Source organism: Myxine glutinosa, chromosome 6 (genome assembly GCF_964187855.1).
Source record: "Myxine glutinosa chromosome 6, kmMyxGlut1.1, whole genome shotgun sequence".
NCBI lineage: Eukaryota > Metazoa > Chordata > Myxini > Myxiniformes > Myxinidae > Myxine > Myxine glutinosa.
Window position 1 is genome coordinate 147,878,997 of NC_136266.1, and position 21,181 is coordinate 147,900,177.

The 21,181-nt window shown below is 48.4% G+C and overlaps 1 protein-coding gene across 4 annotated transcripts in view; it reads right to left on the minus strand.

The window, feature by feature from the left end:
* LOC137416930 (uncharacterized) overlaps window positions 1–21,181 on the minus strand; it is a 59,556-nt gene that overhangs the window by 15,330 nt on the left and 23,045 nt on the right. Inside the window, exon 1 of one of the 4 annotated variants that reach the window (XM_078780694.1) lies at window positions 142–258. The exons of the other annotated variants lie outside the window; for them this stretch is intronic. Within the exon in view, the coding sequence (XP_078636820.1) occupies window positions 142–247 (106 nt within the window). The 5' untranslated portion in view covers window positions 248–258. Of the gene's footprint in view, window positions 1–141; window positions 259–21,181 lie in introns of those variants that run through there. 4 annotated transcript variants of the gene reach the window in all.

The window sequence follows — 21,181 nt, forward strand, 5'->3', positions numbered from 1 at the left end:
TCCATATACCACACGTAGCCAATCATAGATTTCCTCCTTGTTTAGTAGTTATCTCCTTATTATGTGTATTAGATTAAGGCCTTGTCTTCCATTAATTAACACTCCATTGCACCAAATTCAAACAAGGTAGATTCCCTTCACCTTCCCCTTTCGTCAATTGCCAACTGCATTGAGCGGTTTGCTGCATTCTGCCGCTGCTATGGGGTGGTGGTTTTTCGCTGCAAGACTCCATTAGCCACGAGGTCATCTCGGAGCAGACGGTGGGAGGAGTCAGCCCAGCGCTGGGAACAAGGCGTGGTCTTGCCAACGCCTCCTCTAAGGGCGGGATCGGTGAGCCCTCGCGACCAATCAGGGCCGAGGCGAGCTCACCGATGGGCGTGTCCTGGAGGCCGGCGGCTTGATCGCCCGAGGCGTGATATAAACGCACGCGGAAGCCTTTGGAAGAAGTCGAGAGAAACGGGAGGGAGTTCAAGAGAGTTAAAAGGTGTTCAAGAGAGAGAGAACCCGTCATGCCAGACCCCCCCCCCCCCCAGCAGCTTTGACTCCACCAAGCAGCGTTGGCTCCACCAGGCAGCTTTAACTCGACCGGCGGAGCTCGTCCCGCAGCAGCTCGCACGACCGCAGCTTGGGCGTTGACGGCGGTGCCGACCGTGGCCGCGGAGGAACGGAGCTGCCGCTCCCGGCCCGACCAGTACACAGTTTCCGTGGACCTCCCTCTCCCTCCAGCCATCCACCTCCTGCATTCGTTCCTGCCATCATTCCCCATGTAAGTGTGCTCGTTGTCTGTCTTTGTCTTGTCCTTGGGGTTAAGTAAGACTGATATATATAAGCTAATAATTGTACTGTGTCTCCTGGCTCCTTTCTGTCGTTATTTTCTTATCCTTCTTTCTCCTTGGTTATTTTGATGATTTGTCAATAATAATAATAAATTAGATTTGTTCTTCCTACCTTGCCTTTCTTTCCCTTACATCCGTCGTCGTTGTGATTTCCCTCATTGGACACCTGTGGCACGATTTGGCCAACGTTTCAGGATCAGGTCTAGTCATTCTTAATAGTTCGTGCCGCGGTTGCTAAAACCACTCAGCAATTAACATCTGTCCGCGGTACGAACGGGGCTATGCCACCGGCCTTTCCGGAGGTCGCTGGGCAGTGTCAGGGACCACGTCGGTCAGTTATAGAAGAGGGGATTAATCCCCCCTCTAAGGGGAACCGAGGCCGACGTTGGGTTCCGCAACAATATTGTCCTGTAGATGGCTCGATGAAGACAGAGCGTCCACGGATGGCTAATCGAGCTTACTTTGAGGCATTTCCAATTGATGGCGGACGATACGCGAGTGTTCCTGGGCGTGGTTCCCGGCCTGCCTGTGCGATGCCTGTCTTCCTGCCGGCGTTGTGCATGGCTGCCTCCAGTCTGTTTCCCGTCAGTTCCTTTGTTATTGTGGCGGAGGGGGGAATTAATTAATGTGGTGCGCTCATGGGCCTAACTAAGGGGGCCTTCACACAGGATGGCGACCATTGTGCCTCCCTTGTGCGACCATAAAATTTATTTTTGCCAGGTCGCGGTTGGAGGCTCAAAGGAGGCAGAATGGTTGCCTAGATCATTCAAAGGTGGTACACAGGAGGGTCAGACATCGCCATGGACGCCATGGTCGCCGTAAATTTTTGAACATGTTCAAAACAGTCGCACAAAGGTCGCCGAGGAGGTTGGTTGCTCAAAGATGGCTCAAAGGAGGCAGAAGGGAGGCACAAGCATTGCCGTGGTTGCCGAATGGAGGCACAGTGGTCGCCAAATGGTCGCCAGGTAATAGATGCGTTCTGCTGCAAATTTTCCTGTCAATCTGGGCGATGCTTCTGCCTCCCTTGTGCCTCCTTTGGGCGACCAATAGCGTGCATTGAACGATGACTGTGGCGACCGCTGTGCCTCCATTCGGCGACCACGGCGACCCTTGAGCCACCATGGCAAAGCTTTTGCCTCTCTTCTGCCTCCTTTGAGCCACCTGTAGTGCCTCCTCAGCCTGCCTATAAATCGAGGGCTGGTACCTGCAGTGGTTCATTGTGTTTGCAGTGAATGGTGAACAACTCGACTCAAGAAAGTCTCCAAACTCAACAGGCACAAGACATCATGCCTCCAAAGAAGTGCACAAGACCAAGGGCAAAGAACCGCAGAGGTGCCAGGACTACTGAAGAAGAAGGTCCTGCTGGCCATGGTGATCGCCAAGAATAAGTCCCTGCTGGCCAAGGTGGTGGACCTGATGGTGGAGCGCATGCTGCACAAAGTCAAGAGAATAAAGGTCCTCAAGACCAAGGTGAAGGGGATGAAGATACCCATGTTGATGGCCAAGGTGATGGTGATCAACAGGCCGCAAGTGCCCTACAACCCTCCTGTAAGAAGAGGAAAAGAAAGGAAAAGGTTTCACCAAACCTCACAACAGAAGAAGAGGAGTCCATAGTGGCATGGCTCAGAGAGCATACCGAGATGTATGATAAAAGGATGACCCAATATAAGAATCAACAGAGGAAGGAATCCCTGTGGCAGCAGAAGGCTGGCGAGATGGGCAAAGATGTCACAGTGCTTAAAGTATGGTATAAAAGTCTCAGGACACGTCTAGGCAAGCTCATGAAGACAAAGTCTGGGCAGGCTGCACATCAAGAGATCACTGACCGGGACTGGTGGGTCCTCACCAACCTGGAGTTCCTGAGGGTGCACATTGAACGTGTGCACAGGAGGCCATTAGTCAGTGTGAGTACTAGTATTTCTTTCTCATGAGCACATGTCTCTCTTTCAATCTCAAAATTTACAAATTTCCAATTCTTATTTGCCACTGTTATTTGAATGTTGTAATTTCTTTAATGGATAAGTGACTTATCACATTTTCAATTTGTATATTTTCAGCTTGAACAGTGTCTAGCTCCTCAAGCTACAGCTGCATCCACAACCGAACAAGCTTCAGGTGAAGTTGCTAGTGACATACCCAATACCCCAGATGATCCCGATGCACCAGAGGTCAGAGGCCCTACCCCACCAAGCAGCTATTCAAGCCGCACAACAGCTCCTCAAGGCCAGCACAGCACCCGTGGTAGAAGGGGAGGTGAGGCAGATGATCAACTTCTGGCATCACTTCAGGATCAGGGCACACACCTAATGACCATGCAGCAACAACTACTTGAGCACCTGAAACCCCAGGGTGACCAAGAGAGGCTGGGATTTGTTGAGTTTGTCCGATCCACACTACTGAGCCTTAATCACGACTGTTGGCGATGCTGCCAGAAATACATGCTGCAATTGCTGATGCGCTACATAGATGAGAATGAGACAGCACGCAGGTCACAGCCCACTTCATCTGCTACTTATGCTCCCCCGAATCCTCCACCTCCTGCTGCTGCTTCATGCTACCCTGGGCCCCCATCGGCATCATATGGCCAGGCACCAAGTCAACACATGTGGCAGCCCCCACCCAACCAGTGGCCAACCGATGTCCAAAACCCCACCTCCGTCTGGGGGTCAATGGAGCCACGCCGGTTGCAGCAAGAGTTTTTCCAGTTGAACAGCCCGTGCTCATCTCAACCACGCCCATGGACAGCTCCTACAGCACCCTCAACCAGTACCCCATAATCTTCTCTACGTTTGAGTGGTTTGAACCTCCTAAGGGACCTGGACACTGACACTCTGCAAGCCGTCGATCAATCTGGCTCAGCCAGAGCCAGTGAGGGAGGAGAGGGCCAAAGTCGTCGCATCAGTGACCAGCCACTTAACACCCCTCAACTCCAAGCAACTGCAAGTGACTCGGAGTAGAGCTAAAGTGTTGTGTTTGTTGACGTGTATAGACTGCCCGACCATAAGTGTTTTCATTGACTGCCATACATAGGCGTTTCCATACTGTTTCTTTAACGTCAGTTTTATGAAAATGTTCATCATTAAATGTAAATGTTGAATAAAGTTTATTGGAAAACGTTGTTGTTTCATTTACAATATAGGTCGCCACAGCCTTATAAATGTGTTTGTTTTACATTTCTTTACTTATGTTCTATTTTTAAGCTTTTTCTATTCTTTTTGCTTCTATTACATTTCTGTAGCATTTACATCAACAAATATGTACAATGCACAACTACATTCTTTATTCTATGAAAAGTACAAATTCAAAAGCAATAAACAATCATAAGTTTTTTTAACGTCAGTTTTATGAAAATGTTCATCATGAAATGTTCATGTTGAATAAAGTCCATGAGTATGAGAACGCTGTTCCACACACACAACAGCTCAAATCATACGGTCCTGCCAAGGAACAGATCCAGCAGTATTGTTGAAATACAGCTTGAGGTACTCTCGCAGCTGTTTCCCTGCTCGTGTGTCACGGTTGGGTCCAACTACTTGTTCGACATCATGCATGTTTGCTTGCTGTCGCCATTCTCCAGTGATGAGGTTGTGATTTTCATCTTCTTTATCAAGTGCAGCATTCTGTAGGGCTGGATATCTCTCGCGCATTACATTGTGAAGACAGATGCATACTTCAACCACATCCCGGACAGCTTCAGGCAACAGCTGCATCGTTGAAAGGAGGACTTGAAATCGCTGAGCTAGAATGCCGAATGCATTCTCCACCACACGTCGGCCCCGAAATATACGATAATTGAAGATCCGCTGCTCCTTGGTGAGTCCCCTGGAAGAGTATGGCTTCATCATATAGGTCCTGAGGGCAAAGGCATCATCACCAAGTAGGAAGAATGGTGTGTCACGGTCATCATGTGGCAGTGGCTCAGGAGCGGGAAAGTTGATGGTATCATCTGCAAGGCACTGCTTCAGTTGATTCATTGAATATCTGGCAGTCAGACATCGTACCAAGGCCACCAACATCACACCATAGAAATTTGTAGTTGGCATCCACCAACGCAAGCAGGACCACAGAGAAAAACCCCTTGTAATTGTGGTAGAGGCTGCCTGTGTTGGGAGGACATCGCACTGCTACATGTTTTCCATCAATGGCACCACATGCATGAGGCACATTCCACCGGTTCTTAAAGTCATCTGTAACAGTCTGCCACTCCTGGGGGTTTCTTGGGCATTGGACAACTTCATTGTTATACTCTTCCCGGATTGCTCTGCAAACTTCTGGCACAAAGATAGAGATAGTGCTATGTGACACACGATACTGGTACTGGAGGGTAGGGTACTTGTCCCCAGTAGCAAGGAACCTGAGGGTCACGCAGCTAGCTTCAGACCAGGCTCCAAACCTGCTCTCCAATTGGTATTTTGTTTCGTAATTCTTGGGCCAACCCTTTGGAGGAGTTCATTGAACATCGCTGGCTCCATTCGAAAGTAATTGTAGAAGGACCCTTCATCTTCTAGCCACAGTTCTTGCATCAGTTGGCTGTAGTCCCTGAATTGTAACCTTCTCTGTTGTGTCAGCCAGGGGCGGACCTGTTGTGAAAACCAACCAGATCCACAACTTTGTCCCATAGGTAGGTTTAATCTCAATTAGATCTTTGGCATCATCCTGTAAAAATACAATCATGCAATAGATATCAGGATCTCGGTATCATACAGAGAGGACCGATAATAATAGTCAAAGCAAGCGAGTCTAGTATATATGTGCGAGTCTAGCATATACGTACCATTCAAGACTACATGTAAAGTAAATATCACAGGAGTGGCTAGGCGTCGCGGACGTCCCAGGTTATATAGACGCCCTTCAGTGGCTGAAGCGAGTAACTCTCCTGGGTTCAACCTTGGTATAATTTCACTACATTCTCCCCACCGTTAGAACTATACTGCCGCTAGGCAGATCGCAAGCGTGCGTCAGCATTACTTGATTGGGGTACGTCATTCCATGTCAGTCGGTCCACCCGTAGCGGTCGGGGTGGCGAACTACCCTGCCAGTCCGCGTCCGGAAACTACCGGGTACGGCGTCCCCAAGCCCGGAGTCCCCGTCAGAGTAGCCGCTGGAGGCAGGTGTCGGAGGGGGAACCTCAGAGCCTTCAGGCAGGGGTGTAGGTGATGACAAAGGTTCCATCAAGGAAGCTTCGGTAGAGTCCATAGACTCGTAGATCGGTTCGTCGATATCCCTATGAGGGTCGATGACCCCACAAGGGGCGAGATGCCGTACGGAGACAGTGGACTCGCATCCACCTGCCGGCAGCACACGAGCATGCTCGGGATTAGCCTGGAGTACCTGCACCTTATCCACAAAGGGGTCGTACTTGCTCGTGCGCACCGCTCGTTTGAGATAAGCCGGCCCCGGCTCAGCGAGCCAGCTGGGTAAAGATCGGATACTACCCAAGCTTCTAGGGTGGTGGAACAGTCTTTCGTGAGGAGTCTGGTTGGTGGCCGTACATAGGAGAGCCCGGATCGAGTTCAGAGCCGCAGGTAGCGACCAAGCCCATTTATCGAGACCCCGGCCGAGGGTCCGGAGGCTTAGCGTGACGGCCCTCCATATAATCCCATTGAAGCGTTCGATCTGCCCATTCGCTTGGGGTCTGTACGGTGTGGTGTAACTCGAAGCAACATTATTTTGGAGCAAATAACCTCTCACCTCCTGCGACAGGAACACCGCACCCCGATCGGTATGCACGTAGGCCGGATACCCAAACATAGAAAACAAATTCTGCAGGCACCGTATGACCGTGACAGCCGTCATATCCCCGCACGTGTAAGCAAAGGGGAATCGCGAGTACTCATCAACGATAGTGAGCAGGTAACGAGAGTTGCTCGACACCGGCAGCGGTCCTTTGAAATCCATTGCCAATCTCTCCCACGGTCTAGTAGCCCTAACCAGCGTCCCATGGGAGGATTGTAAAAACGCGGTTTGAGTTCCGCACATATAGCGGTCACGGCAGATCTGGCGGATGTCCTCAATCGAGTACGGCAGATTACCACTACGCACAAAATGAGCGAAACGCGTCACCCCTGGATGACACATAGTGTCGTGCAAAGTACGCAGCCCCTCCAAAGTTACGATCCCCGCGCACGTAGCCGGCCGTGATAAGGCGTCGGCGACCAAGGTTATCCTTCCCCGGGCGGTATTTGATGGTGTAGCAGAAGTCGGCGAGTTCGATACGGCAGCAAGTGATTTTCTCATTCTTAATACGTTGAGCATGTAAGGTGTCGTACATGAACGCAACGCTTTGTTGGTCCGTGATGATTTGGAAGCATCGCCCGAGTAAGTACGGTCGCCATCGCCGAATCAACTCGACGATCGCGTACGCTTCCTTTTCGACAGACGAATGCCTCCGCTCAGCGGAGGTGAGAGTCCACGAAAAGAAAGCCACAGGGCGCCCCCCTTGGGAGAGAGTCGCCGCTATCGCATGATCCGAGGCATCACTTTCTACGACGAAAGATTCGCTCTCGTCGATTGTCGCCACAGCGGCGCCAGCGATGTCGGCCTTAAGGCCCCCAAGGCAGCCGGGCTCATGGGGAATGTGTCGCAGGCCACGAGGGGGCGGAGCATCACAGAGAAATTTTGCACCCACTTCGAATAGTGGGCGAACAGCCCGAGAGCACGCTTCAGTGAAGCTCGATCGCCGGGCGCGGCCATATCGAGCAAAGGTCGCAGATGCTCCTTATCCGGAGAGACAGAGCCATGGGTCACGGTGTACCCCAGAAGATCTATCGTGCGTTGAGAGTAACGACACTTAGCCTCATTCATGGTTAGGCGATACCTATGCGCAACCTCGAGGAAGCACTTCAGATTAGCATCGTGATGCTCCTGGTCATACCCACAAACCGTAAGATTGTCCAGATAGACAAAGACTTCTGTCAAGTTCTCCTTAGTAACGAGGTCGTCCATAGCCCTCTGAAAACAGGAAACCCCGTTTGTTACCCCCAACAGGTAATCGGGTGAACTGGTATAACCTTTGACCCGATTCAAAGGCGGTGTAGATGCGATCAGCCCGAGAGATGGGGATCCGATGATACGCACTATGCAGATCGAGAGTGCTGGAGACGGAGTACTGGGCCACCAGTCGTACTAGTGCGTCCATCCCCGGTAAGGGGTAGGCGTCCAGCTGTGTAAAGCGATTAACCGTCTGTGAGTAGTCGATTCCCATGCGCCGGCGATGGGCCTCACTTCACACCACTAAGACCTGGGCCCGCCTCGGCAACCGGCTAGGTTCGATAACACCGTCCTTTAAGAGTTGGGCCATTTCTTCCGCAATGAATTGCGCATCCGCTCGTGAGTAGCGCCGCGATTTTACCGCTACAGGAGCGCAGTCAGTGGTCAGGTTGGGGAACAGCGAAAGAGGCTCAATTTCCATTTTCGCGAGTGCACACACAGCAAGCGTGTCCGTCCCACCGAATTCAATTTCCAAACGTCCATGTCGCTTAAGGAAATTGTGTCCTAACAGGATGTCAGCACATAAGGCAGGCAAGACCATGAGATGTACATCGGAAAACATGCGTCCCTTTATCACAAGTTTCAATCGACATTCCCCCTTTGTGCTGAGCCGAAGTCCCTGGGAGGCCATGAAGATCCGTCGTGTAGTCCCGATGACCGGCCAACCATGTTGACGCACCAGCCGCTGATCGATGAAACTATCCGTAGATCCTGTGTCGACTAGGGCCCGTGCAAAAATGCCTTCGACCAAGAGCGGGATAATGGCCTGATCAAGGCCAGAAGATCCGGCAGGTATTGCGCCATCCGAGCGAGAAGATCATGCCTCACGCGTGGATCCCACACCGGCTGCAGTTTTCCAGTCGTTTGAGGAGCCTCCGGAGGGCCCCCGTGCCAAACGCATAGTTGGTCGTGCCGATCCAAGAGCGTGTACTTCGTACGAGCCGCCGTCAGATGGCGCTCGTGTCACGTGCGAAAGATCGCAGTCAACATGTGCTCGATCAAGAGCGTGTAGTTCGTACGAGCTGCCGTCAGAGGGCGCTCGTGTCACGTGCGAAAGATCGCAGTCAATTGTACTTTCACTGCCGTCAGATGGCGCATGCGCATGCACATCAGGAGGAGCTTTCAAAGCTGGAACTTTTTGTTTGTTTGAGGAAGGCGTTCGAACGCCAGTCAAGGTCGGTCGCTCCGCGGCCGGTCGCGTTCACGCCATTTGTTGTGGCGGCCCGATGTATTTCACCAAGGACATGCATGCAGCCAGGGGCCCGGGAGGAGGAGGACAGCTCATCAAGGCCGGGTGAGGCGCCCCGCTCTGTGCTCGGTCCGCTGGCTCGGCGATAAGCCCATTCAAGGTCGCGCGTGCTCGTGTGCCCCGCGCGGCCTTCTTGCACACTTTAGCAAAGTGTCCTTTTGTAGAACACAAATGGCATATGGCTTCCCGAGCCGGACACGCTGACCTGGGATGCTGTCGGTTGCCACAGAAGTAACACGGTCAGGCCTGACCCTGGCTGCTGTAGCTGCTGCTAGGCCGGAATCCGAGTCCACCTCGGGAGCGGCCAGGGGCTCGGCCGCAGCCGAGCCCGCACCCGTATCCTCGGCGGTAGCCCTCTCCGGTCGTGCGAGTTGAGAAGTCCCCGCGACGATCCGTGCGTGGTCATAAGCGTTGGATTGTTTCCGGGCCTCCGTGTAAACGTTGGCCAACTGTCGGGCCTCCGCGAACGTCAGGTCAGCTGTCTCCAAGAGCCTGAGTCTCAGATCTGTAGAGCTGATTCCAGAGACGAAAGCGTCTCGGACAAGATCGTCTTGGACTTGCTCGTGTGTCCGTACCTCTTGAGTACTGTCCGCGAGGAGGTGCCGCAGCTCCTGAGCGAAGCGGTCGATCGACTCGGTTGGCTGTTGACGCCACGTAGCGAGCAGATGCCTGTTGTACACCACGCTCCGTTTCCTAATGTAAAGGCGCTTTAGTTCTGCCACGGCGGCATCGTACGTCGTACATCGAACGATGCTCCTGTAAACGTTGTGGTCGACTTTGGTCTGTAGCACAGACAGCTTCGTTTCAGCGGTGGGTACAGCATCCTGGGCGCCGAATGGTTCTCCAGCGTTTTGAGCCAGTGAGCGAACACCGAGCCCGAATCCTCAGCTTGTGGGTCGGAGCCGAGTGTCGGTACATTGATCATCTTGTGTCCCGCCATTTCCGTAGATCTTAATTGAGATTAAGTGTTGTGAAAATCAACCAGATCCACAACTTTGTCCCATAGGTAGGTTTAATCTCAATTAGATCTTGGGCATCATCCTGTAAAAATACAATCATGCAATAGATATCAGGATCTCGGTATCATACAGAGAGGACCGATAATAATAGTCAAAGCAAGCGAGTCTAGTATATATATGTGCGAGTCTAGCATATACGTACCATTCAAGACTACATGTAAAGTAAATGTCACAGGAGTGGCTAGGCGTCGCGGACGTCCCAGGTTTTATAGACGCCCTTCAGTGGCTGAAGCGAGTAACTCTCCTGGGTTCAACCTTGGTATAATTTCACTCCAGGACCCACAAGGTTCGTGGGCTCCTTCTTCTGTGCCTGTTCATCCTTCTTCTAAGGACAGCAATGGCCATCTGGTTCACCAGCAGTGCTTGGTGACCTTGTAAGATGGCAGGATGCAAGAGGAGTTGGTTGTTCATCCCAAAATCTTTATCTTCTGGAGTTGTTCTCACTTTGGCAGCTCGGATGAAACTGATGGAAAAGCACCAGAATCAGGGCATATATATACCCAGGCACTCCAGGTTGCCCAGCAGTCGCCAGGGGTCGCCCAAACAATGCTCAAGGGTCGCCTAGGAGGCAAAAGCATGGCCTCGTCGCCGATGGTCGCTGATGATGGCACAGAGGAGGCTCAATGGTTGCCCAAACATTGCTCGGGGGTCGCCTATGTAGCTTCTAATCGCGTTGGTTGCCGTAGGTTGCACAGGGGAAGCAGGCAGGTGGCGCAGTGGACGCACAGGTCGCTCGTAGATCGCCATGAAAATGCCCGAAAATTTCATTTTTGGTGGTTCAAGGGAGGCACAAGGATCGCTGGAGCAGTTACATAGAAACAGGATTTTCTGGGTTTAGGCGACCATCGAGCGTCCTGGCCATTTTTTGGTCGTTCAAAGGTGGTACAAAGGTCGCAGCCCTGTGTAAAGGGGGTCTAATGTACATGAGAGCGTTGCCATATGGGTCACTGGGATGAGCACAGGTTTCACACACGTGGGAATTAGCATAATCCCTTCAACTATTGATCACCCGATCATCCTTGTGTGATCAAAGGTATACTCTTAATCTGACAAACCGGGCTAGACAGGTCCCTGACTTACGTACATCAAGATGGTTCTTCTTCTTCACGACATCGGAGCACCTACCTATGCAGATCTACCTAAATCTTTATATGCCCCTACCCAAAATTCATAACAATGTTATGTCTTTGCTTCTCCTTGCAGTCGATACAATATTTTTGTTCTTATAATCACATTGTGCATGCCATTAGCTGAAATTTGACACCAAACGTAGTATGTTCAGAGTGACATACCCTTCCACATGACCTTAAGTGACCTTTGGTGATCTATAGATACCCTCTGAAGAAAAAGAACACGTTTTAAGTATCTTTATGGCAATGTAAATGTCATGACCTTTAATTTGATACCAAATTTGACATGTTTATATCAAATAATTGACATAGTTACGTAATATATAAAAAAAGGGTTGTGGCGTATGTGACGTCATTAACATGTTCGGATTTTTGGGCACCCCTTCTTGGATTGTTAGTTGGACCCCAAGAAAGGTTTGTTCCAAGTTTCATGCTTTTGTCAGAAAGCGCACAATAATTTTGCTAAGCCACCCTGATGATGGTTAAACCTTCTATTGAAGCACTCGTAAAAGATACACTAACTGAGAGGAAAACACAAAAGTTATATATGTGAGTAAAATTATCATTGACAAGAGATGATGAGAAAACAGAACCATATATGAGAACAGAACCACATTTCAAGATTTCTTATCTGAGAGAAATAAAACTTAAACTGGCAATTGTTAATATTCAGAACAATACAACAAATGTTTTATTTGGTCTGTTCTTCCTAATCTACATCCACTACAATGGAAACCTGAAAGTGTATCACATTATAAAAAGTATGAAAATAATCTAAATGTTAAAGATTTAAAGTTTCCTTTGTCATTTATTGATATTCGAAAATAAATAATCTATCTGTAAATGTTTATGGACGAACAGAAACAAACAAAATTAGATTTTGAAAATTACAGGTGAATATAAAAATGACGACACACATTGACCTTCTTTGTTTTAGTTTTGAAGAAAATTGACACTACGCTTACATAAAAAATTTATCAAGATTGACCACATCTCAAGTAGTTAAAAGAACGAATAAAACATATCCTTGCAAGAGACGTCATCACTTCTTTCATGCAAAAGAAAGACTGGAACAATATTTAAAATATTGTTCTCATCATAAATCAACTGTAATTAATTTACCAAAGGTAGGTTCAAATATTAATTTTAAAGATTTCAATAAGTCAATAAAACATCCTTTTGTGATGTATGCCGATTTTGAAAGTATTCTTGAAAAGATACATCGTATCTCACCGAATCCAGAACAATCAGACACAAATAAATATCAAAAACATACTCCTTGTGGTTTCTGTTATATTGCCACATTTGTGGGAGGGGGGGTGGGGGGGAAGGCAATACCTTAGTCCAGGTAGAATAGTATTGGAAGTGTGCTCCGACAGTCGTGAAGAAGAAGAAACTCCATGCATCATAAGTCGGGATCCAGAAGACCGTATGTCGTGTAAGAGCGTAGCTTCGCTTTCCCATCACGAGGGGTGGGGTTTGTTAATTAGTTAGGGATTATGGGCAATTAATCCCCAGTATGTAATGGCCTCTTTTAAGTTTCCTCTGTTCCTTATGACACCAGCACACACACACACATAGCTAGGCAATTGCGCAATAAAGTGACCGGAACCAGGACATTCAACTTCCGCTGGTGCCACAGCCTTCCCATGGACCGGGAGGCACGCAGGCAGGCCCGGCAGGCCCGGGAGGCCACGTCCCGAAGAGCAGCAATTGGTCAGGAATTTGGTTCAAGCAAGGACTGCTAAGATGGCACTCACCGATAGGAGCGAACACGGAAACGTCGCAGGATGACGTCAGAGCCTTGAGTACAAAGGAATTGGAGGGTGGACATTATCTCTCTCTCGGGTCCTGGAGGTGTTGGTGAAAGGCAGATGCATTTGTATGCTCTTGTTTTATGGGTTTGGTGGCAAGCAGTCGTCTCCCGGGGCATTTTCTCTCTCTCGACTTCCGCGCATCTTCTGACTTTGGAGGTGAACGGTCACAATTTCATATCTCGCTCTGCTTTGGGATTTCATGGCGAGCGGTCGAAGTTTATAGCGATCCTGCGCAAGGGGAATTCATTGGCGAGCGGGGGGCGAGTGGAACGCGCGCGGCCTGCTGACTGCACAGGAGGCCTAGTTTCCGCTTGCGGCAGCACAACCTAAAGTTCCTGCGCAAGGACGTGAAGGCCTGTGACGAACGGGGACGATTCCTGACGAGGTTCAAGAGCCGCTCAGAGCTAAGTACCCACAAACAAACGCATTTATTTACACAGTTATTTTTCCTTTTGTCGGTATTTGCGTGTGTGGCAACATTCCGTTTATTATCTTATTTTGCAATGTTTTATCGTGTTACCGGCATTTCTTCAATAAAGCCGGTATTTTTGTACAGTTAAATCCTGTGTCGGTTTGAGTCAATTGTTACAGGTTCGAAGATTGCCGGTGGACCTCTGAAGGTAATCGCTCGCGGCTCTTCCACCACTCCCCCACCCCCGTGCATATAACGAAGGTCTGCCATTAGTTTTGTGACAGCTGGGGGCCGTGCTGAGTGAACTTGAGCGTTCCGGACCATGCCCACTCTCGGAGACTCTTCTTCTTCACGCAATAACAACGACATCAAAGACCGTACATCCAATCATCTTGAAATGTTGCACACTTGTTACACTTCATCACCTCCCACATAATATAAAGTTTCACATCGATCAATGAAGCGGTTCAAGAGTTATAATTTTTAAAAATATTTTCGTTGGATTATTTATATCTGCCAAACCACGTCGTTCTGGCTGCAAAGTTTGGCCTCGATCTGTTCAGTCGTTTTGGAGAAAATTGCATTTTAGTGGTTTCTCAGGCTGTTCACTCAAAACAATACGGCGTCCGAACCACGTGACCTACGGCGTCATTATAATTTTATTTCTGCATCAATTGATACCGAGAAGATGCTCAAGAAATTTCATCCTGATCGGATAAAGTTTTTTTACTTGTCGAATGACGTCATAACGGTGGCACCTATGACGTCATCATTCACAAATGTTATTCCGCATGGAGAGTTCTTTGCAATGAGACCTGTCTCAATTATTTCTGTGCAGCGGTTTTTTTGTACAGTTAAATCCTGTGTCCGTTTGAGTCAATTGTTGCAGGTTCGAAGATTGCCGGTGGACCTCTGAAGGTAATCGCTCGCGGCTCTTCCCCCACTCCCCCACCCCCATGCGTATAACGAAGGTCCTCCATTAGTTTGAACTGAACGCCTTGGAGTTAAAGCTCGTTGGTCATCCAAGTCGCCCTACGGTGTTCACTGCAGGGTCGGCACACGACAATATTAAATCATCTGTTGCTAAAAAGTATAATAAATTCGAACTTTATAGAGGAAAAGATGCTTCGAAGGAATTTGTGAGAAGATTAGAGAGATATTGTGTTAGATTAATCTATCTATAATTCCAGTAATCTCTGTGTGTATGTTTGTATGTATGTATGTATGTATGTATGTTTGTCTGTGACCGCTGTTTCTCGACAACTACCGGTCCGATATACTTGAAACTTGCCAGGTATATTGCTGGGGACCCGAGGATGTGCCTTTTCAAGGTTTCATATTAATCGGAGAAGTAGTTACCGAGCTATGTCCAAAAAACGATTCAACCAATCAGAGAGCAGCGAGCTATCACGTGTGCCGAACGTGGCGAACAGACTCTGCCTCGGACGGCACATTTGAGAGCGTATTCATTTATTTCACGTTGGCAAACTATGTTGGCGTTCAACTATGTTTTAAAACTAATTAAAACTAATTTGCGATTCATCGTAACTGCGATATGCGACCTTCCGGACAGTGAAGACTGCACTTCCGGCAGCCAATCACAGAACGCGTTGTTGCGTAGGCGTGGCCGATGTGAGAGCGAGCCGAGCCGAGCGCGTGCGCCATTACGGTTCGTAATTCGATTTCTTCCGGAGAAAATAATAATTTCTCGATTTCTTATGCGCATTATTTCTCCCAATTCAGTCAGAGCGAAGGGCGGAAGCGAAGAGCGTTGTTTTTTTTGTTTACGGGCGTACGGGCGTACGGGCGGGGTAGAGCGTACGGGTAGCGTTTTTTTTTTTTTTTGGCAAGGAACGGGCACCCACGTACGGGCATGCCCTAGTACAGATAATGGAAAAGACATTCAAACCAATATATTTGACAAAGCAAGAAGAAACAAAATTTAAAGAGTATAATATCTGTCATATTTGTGAGGAGGAAATTAATGAAGGTCCAAAGCGAAGAGACCATTGTCATCTCACTGGTAAATATCGAGGTCCGGTTCATCAAAGTTGTAATCTCAATTTTAAACTTCCCTTTTTCATTCCAGTCTTTCTTCACAACAACGCTCACTATGACGCACATCTATTTTTAAAGAATTGAGTAAAACCAGTGGAAACATTTCAGCCATTCCAAACACGAACAAGAAATACAGAAATACAGCATACAACAACAACAACATGCATTTTAAAGGCCATTTTCCCTGCTAGAGCGGGGGTTAGCCTTGCGGTCCCCATGACAATCTTCTCCATTTTGCCCTATTTTCTGCATCTCTCCTTGTTAACCCCCTTGCCCGCATTTCTTCTTCCACCATCTTTAGCCAAGTCTTTCTCGGTCTTCCCCGTCCTCTACTTCCTTCTACATTCATTTCCATCACTCTTCTCAACCTGTCACTTTCATCCTTCCTCAACACATGACCAAACCATCTCAACCTGTTCCTCTTCACAGCATCAATCACAGGCTCTATTCCCATCACCTTTCGCAATTCATCATTTGTCTTCCTCTCTCTCAACGATACTCCGCACATCCGTCGAACCATTCGCATTTCCACCCTTTCCAACCTTCGTTGCTGCTCTACGTTCATTACCCATGTCTCGCTCCCATAAATCATAACACTTCTCACACATGCAGCATACACCTTTCCCTTCAGCTTCAACGACACTCCCCTCATCAGCACGCCACTCAGTTCCCGAAACTTCTTCCATGCACATCTCACTCGAGCAGCCGTTGCCGAGTCTGATCCACCTTCTCCATTCAGCATGTCTCCGAGGTAGCAAAATGTTTTCACACCTTCCAGCTTCACGCCGTCTCCAAGATCCAACTCAACATTTCCTCCATCTGCAGCTCCCTCTGTGCACACCTTACATTTGAATGTAGCTGCCACACTGGTTAATGACCCTCTCAGACCACTACATTTTTGATGAACCCACTCAGCGCACATTGTACATTGAATGGAGTTCACTCCGACACCCTTCCTACACACAGCACAGGGCCACTTCGCAGTTCTTTCCACCTCACCACATGCTTTACCACTTGCCATCACCTTTGTCTTTCCGATATTCGCCTTCAGACCTTTTGTCTCCATACATTCCTTCCACGTGTTCATCTTTTCCTTCAGTCCATCCATACTTTCCGCAATCAACACCAGATCATCTGCATACAACAACTCCCACGGTAAACCCTCCTTTACGTTCTGAGCCAGCACCTCCATCACAGCTACAAATAGTAGTGGACTTAGTACCGACCCCTGATGCACTCCCACCTTCACCTCAAACTCACCACTGTTCCCGTCCTTCGTCCTTACAGCTGTGCGCGCTCTTTTGTACATTGCCATCACTACTCTGATCAACCATTCCTCCACTCCTAACTTCCTCAATGCCCATGTCAATACTTTGCGTGGAACCCTATCGAATGCTTTCTCCAGATCAACAAACCCAAGAAACAACTTCTTCCTCTTCTCCATGTACTTCTCCTGCAACTGCCTCACAATGAAAAGCGCGTCTGTCGCTCCTCTTCCTGGCATGAATCCAAACTGCATTTCGTCGATCTTCACTTTCTTCCTTATCCTCCTCTCCAACACCCTTTCCAATACCTTCATTCCATGCTCCAATAACTTTATCGCTCGGTATGAGCAACACTCCAGAGGGTCACCTTTCCCCTTGTATAGAGGGACGAGGGTACTCAGTTCCCAATCCACTGGAATGCGGCCTTCTTTCACTACCAGATTACAGATCTCTGTCATTCTCTTCACACCCCAACTTCCTGCTGCCTTCAACATATCTCCCACAACTCCCGTCGGCCCTTCCGCTTTTCTACCCTTCATTGCTTTTATCGCTTCCTCATACTTCCTTCTGTTATCTTCTCTGCCGGTCCTAAAACTGGGTTACTCTCTATGTTGCCATCCCATTCATTCTCTGTATTCAACAGCATTTCCATATATCTTTTCCATCTTCCTTTAATTCCATCTGGGTCCACAACGATTTGTCCCACTTCATCCTTCAAGCAACTCACCCCCATCACATCACACCTCTCTTTCGCTATCTGCTTTGCAATCCTGAATACTGCTTTCTGACCCTCTTCCGAATCCAAGCGTTCTCCGAACATTTTCCTACATGCCTCCTGCGCCTTTGCTACCTCTTTCTTTGCAGCCTTCCTGGCTGCCTTATAACTTTCATGCTCTGCTGTTTCTGCTCCCGTGCCCTTCGCCTTCTGCCACTCCTTGAACTTCTTCCTCTTCTCGTCAATCCTCTTTCCAACTTCATCATCCCACCACCATGTTTCCGAGTGCCTCGGAGGTCCTTTTGTCCATCCACATACCTCACCAACGGCTCCCAACAGACTAGCTTTCATTGACATCCAACCACTTTCAAGCTCAACCACATCATCCTCGACCCTACTCAGCCTCTCTTTTAATGCCTCCCTTACTGTCACCTCTTTCAACCTCCACACCTTCATTCTCGGTTGGTACTTCACCCGCCGAGCTCTCCTCGCACCTTTCACCCTTCCGTCGCAGACAACCAAGTGGTGCTGTGAAACAGCCTCCTCCCCCGGGATCACCTTTGTGTCCCGGAGGTGCCCCCTATCTCGCCTACGTACCATCAGGTAGTCAACGGTTGTCGTCGACCCACCTGACGTGTATGTAACAAGCTTATTATCCTCTTTCTGGAACTGAGTATTACAAATCAACAAATCAGCTCCATCAGCAAACTCCAAAATCCTTTCACCTTCTCCATTTCTCACACCATATCCGTAACCCCCATGAACTCCGTCAAACCCATCCATACTCCTTCCCAAATGTCCATTTAGGTCTCCTCCTACCACAACAACTTCCTCATCTTTCACGTTTTCCATCAGCTTCTCTATCGCACACCAGAACTTGTCCTTCTCTTCATCGCTTCGACCAACCTGCGGAGCATATCCCGAGATGACGTTCACCAAGAGCTTTCCAATCATCATTTTCACCATCATCAACCTATCACTCACTCTAGTTACACTCACCACACTGTATACAAACTCCTCAGAAAACAGGACACCAACACCATTCACGCCCTCCAGTCAGCCTTGCCACATAAACTTGTATTCCTGTCCCTGCCTACCCTTCACCATTCTCACACCACTTCCCTTCCATCTCGTCTCTTGCACACAACATATGTCCACTCTTCTTCTGACCAATACTTCCACCACTTCTCCTAATCTCCCTGTCATTGTCCCTACATTCCATGTCCCAAACCTCAGAAACCAATCTCCACTTCGGGCTGTACCCTGCCCATATGTAGTTGTAATTGTCATGGTTCTCTTTTTGAGGCAATGTTTTTATGGCCGGATGCCCTTCCTGACGCCAACCCTCTTAGTCGTCTCTTACGACACGCAGGGATTAGGTGTACCTATTCTTATCCAGGGTATACACTGGGAAACGTTTAAAACATGGAAATTCGGGAGGGGGGGGGGGGGTGGGCGGCGTCAGCATCATGGCTGCGGTTTAAACATATTTATATAATATTTAAACAAAACCATGAAAAACAATCTGGGAAAAGTCTCTAAGTGAGAACGTGGATTTGAGAAAGCAGGAGCAGAGGTGGAAGAAAAACGAGATATAGGGGGCGGGGCACAAGTCGAGACGAGGAGGAGAGCGAACAAGCACGTGTCCGGGAAGAGAGAAAGAATTAATATAGAATTTTTTTGTTGTTGTTTGTTTATTTGTTTGTTCTGTTTTCAAAACGCTGGACAAAGGGTAAGATGTTCGTGAGAGGTAGGGGGGGAGAAAAGAAAATCAAAGAAACAAGCAAATACTATGAAGGAAAGAACCCATATTCACAAAACACTGACGGGGGGGGGGGGGTGGGGGGGGGGCGGGGGAGGGAGCTCGGAGAGACCAGGCCACACGAGGCGCACGAGGCGCGAACAAAAAAAACGACTAATTACACACAAATTTGCAACAAAACCAAAACCAAATAGAAACACAATAACACATACACAACAAAATACCCAGCGGAAATTTGACAAAGAAACGAACGGGAAAACACTCAAACTTTGATGCCGTGGAGAGATCGCAGCAAGCCTACTCTAGACAGAAATACAGCATCAAATACTAAAAAGTTTCCTAATCTGAAATCATATTTTTCAAATCAAGAAGAGATTGAACTCTCATCACAAAAGGGAATATATCCTCATGACAACATGAATTCATTTGATAGGTTTAATGAAACATGGCTTCCTTCCAAAGAAAGCTTCAATAATAGATTGAATAAAACAGATATGTGATAAAGATTATACACAAGCATAAAGTGTTCGGAAAAAGTTTAATATTAAGAATATATTAAATATTAAAACCTTTCAATGTTTCACAAGGTATTACGCTGGACACACAGACGGACAACCCAATAACATACGACCTGCAAATCAGAACAAAAAAAGGCATTGGAACGTTTGTACATGTTCACAAATGTGGGGAGTTGTTGTTGTTGCACTCCTCCTCTTCCCTTTATAAGGGGTGAGGTCCAACGTACCAAGCTCCGACCCTGACTATGATTATGATAATGATACTCCTCCACTCCCCTCTGTTCCTGGCCAACTCTCTCGACCCTCCAACCAACCCCACTTTACTTGTATCTTTCTTCACACAATCCTCCCACATCAACCACAGTCCACCCCTCTTCCTCCGACCTTATATCCTCAAACTACCTCTTTTCTTTGCCATTATTTCTTCCCCCATCCACACCACATGTCTCGTCCATTTCAGCCGACATTTCACCAATCTCGCAGTCAAGCCCATCTGCACACCAATCTCCTTCCTCAGTTCATCCATTCTCCTTCTATACACCCTCATCACTCCCACAATCCTCTTGACTCAGTTGTTCTGGCAAACCTGCAGTGTCTGTTGTTCTCTCTCTGTCAGTGCCAGCGTCTCCAGACCCTAAAGGTAGGCCGGTATTACACACCACATCAGAACCTTCCCTTTCAATCTCATTGAAAACCCCCCCAGCCCCACCACCGTATACGCAAACGTATTTCTTTGTCTGATCTCCTTCCCCTCCAAGCTGTTATTCATTTCTTTTCTCTTCTGCCCAACCCACATCACCTCAGTCTACCCCATGCTCATTTTCAGCCCATGTTTCTCTTTCAGCCTCCTTCCATTCCACCAGTACTTCCTGCATCTCCTGTCCACTCTCCACCACAACGGCCAGATCATCTTCATACAACATCTTCCCCAGAATATCTATCATGTTTACTGCTTAACAGCTCCATCGCCCTGATAAACAGGAGTGGACTGAGAGTGCTTCCCTGCCTCAAACCGATGTTCACATAGAACTCGTCCAACATCCCAAGACCAACCAAAACTCTTCCTTTTGTTCCCTTGTACACCACGTTCCCCTCCACCAGCCTGACTTTTGATTCCGTCCCTCCCATCCATATCAGTGTTGCCATCACCATCTCTCTTGGGACAGTCATCGGCCTTCTCCAGATCCACAAATGCCAATGCCATTTCACCTTGCACCTCCAACCTCTTTTCCACCAGCTGTCTCAGCATGAACATCCCTTCTGCCATTCCCTTACCTTTCCCGAACCCCTGCTGCTCTTCTCCGATCTGCTTCTCCATACTCTTCCTCATCCTCTGATCCAGAACCCTCTTGGGCACCTTCATGACATGACAGATTGTAATGCCCCTGCACATCCCCCATCCCCTTTCAT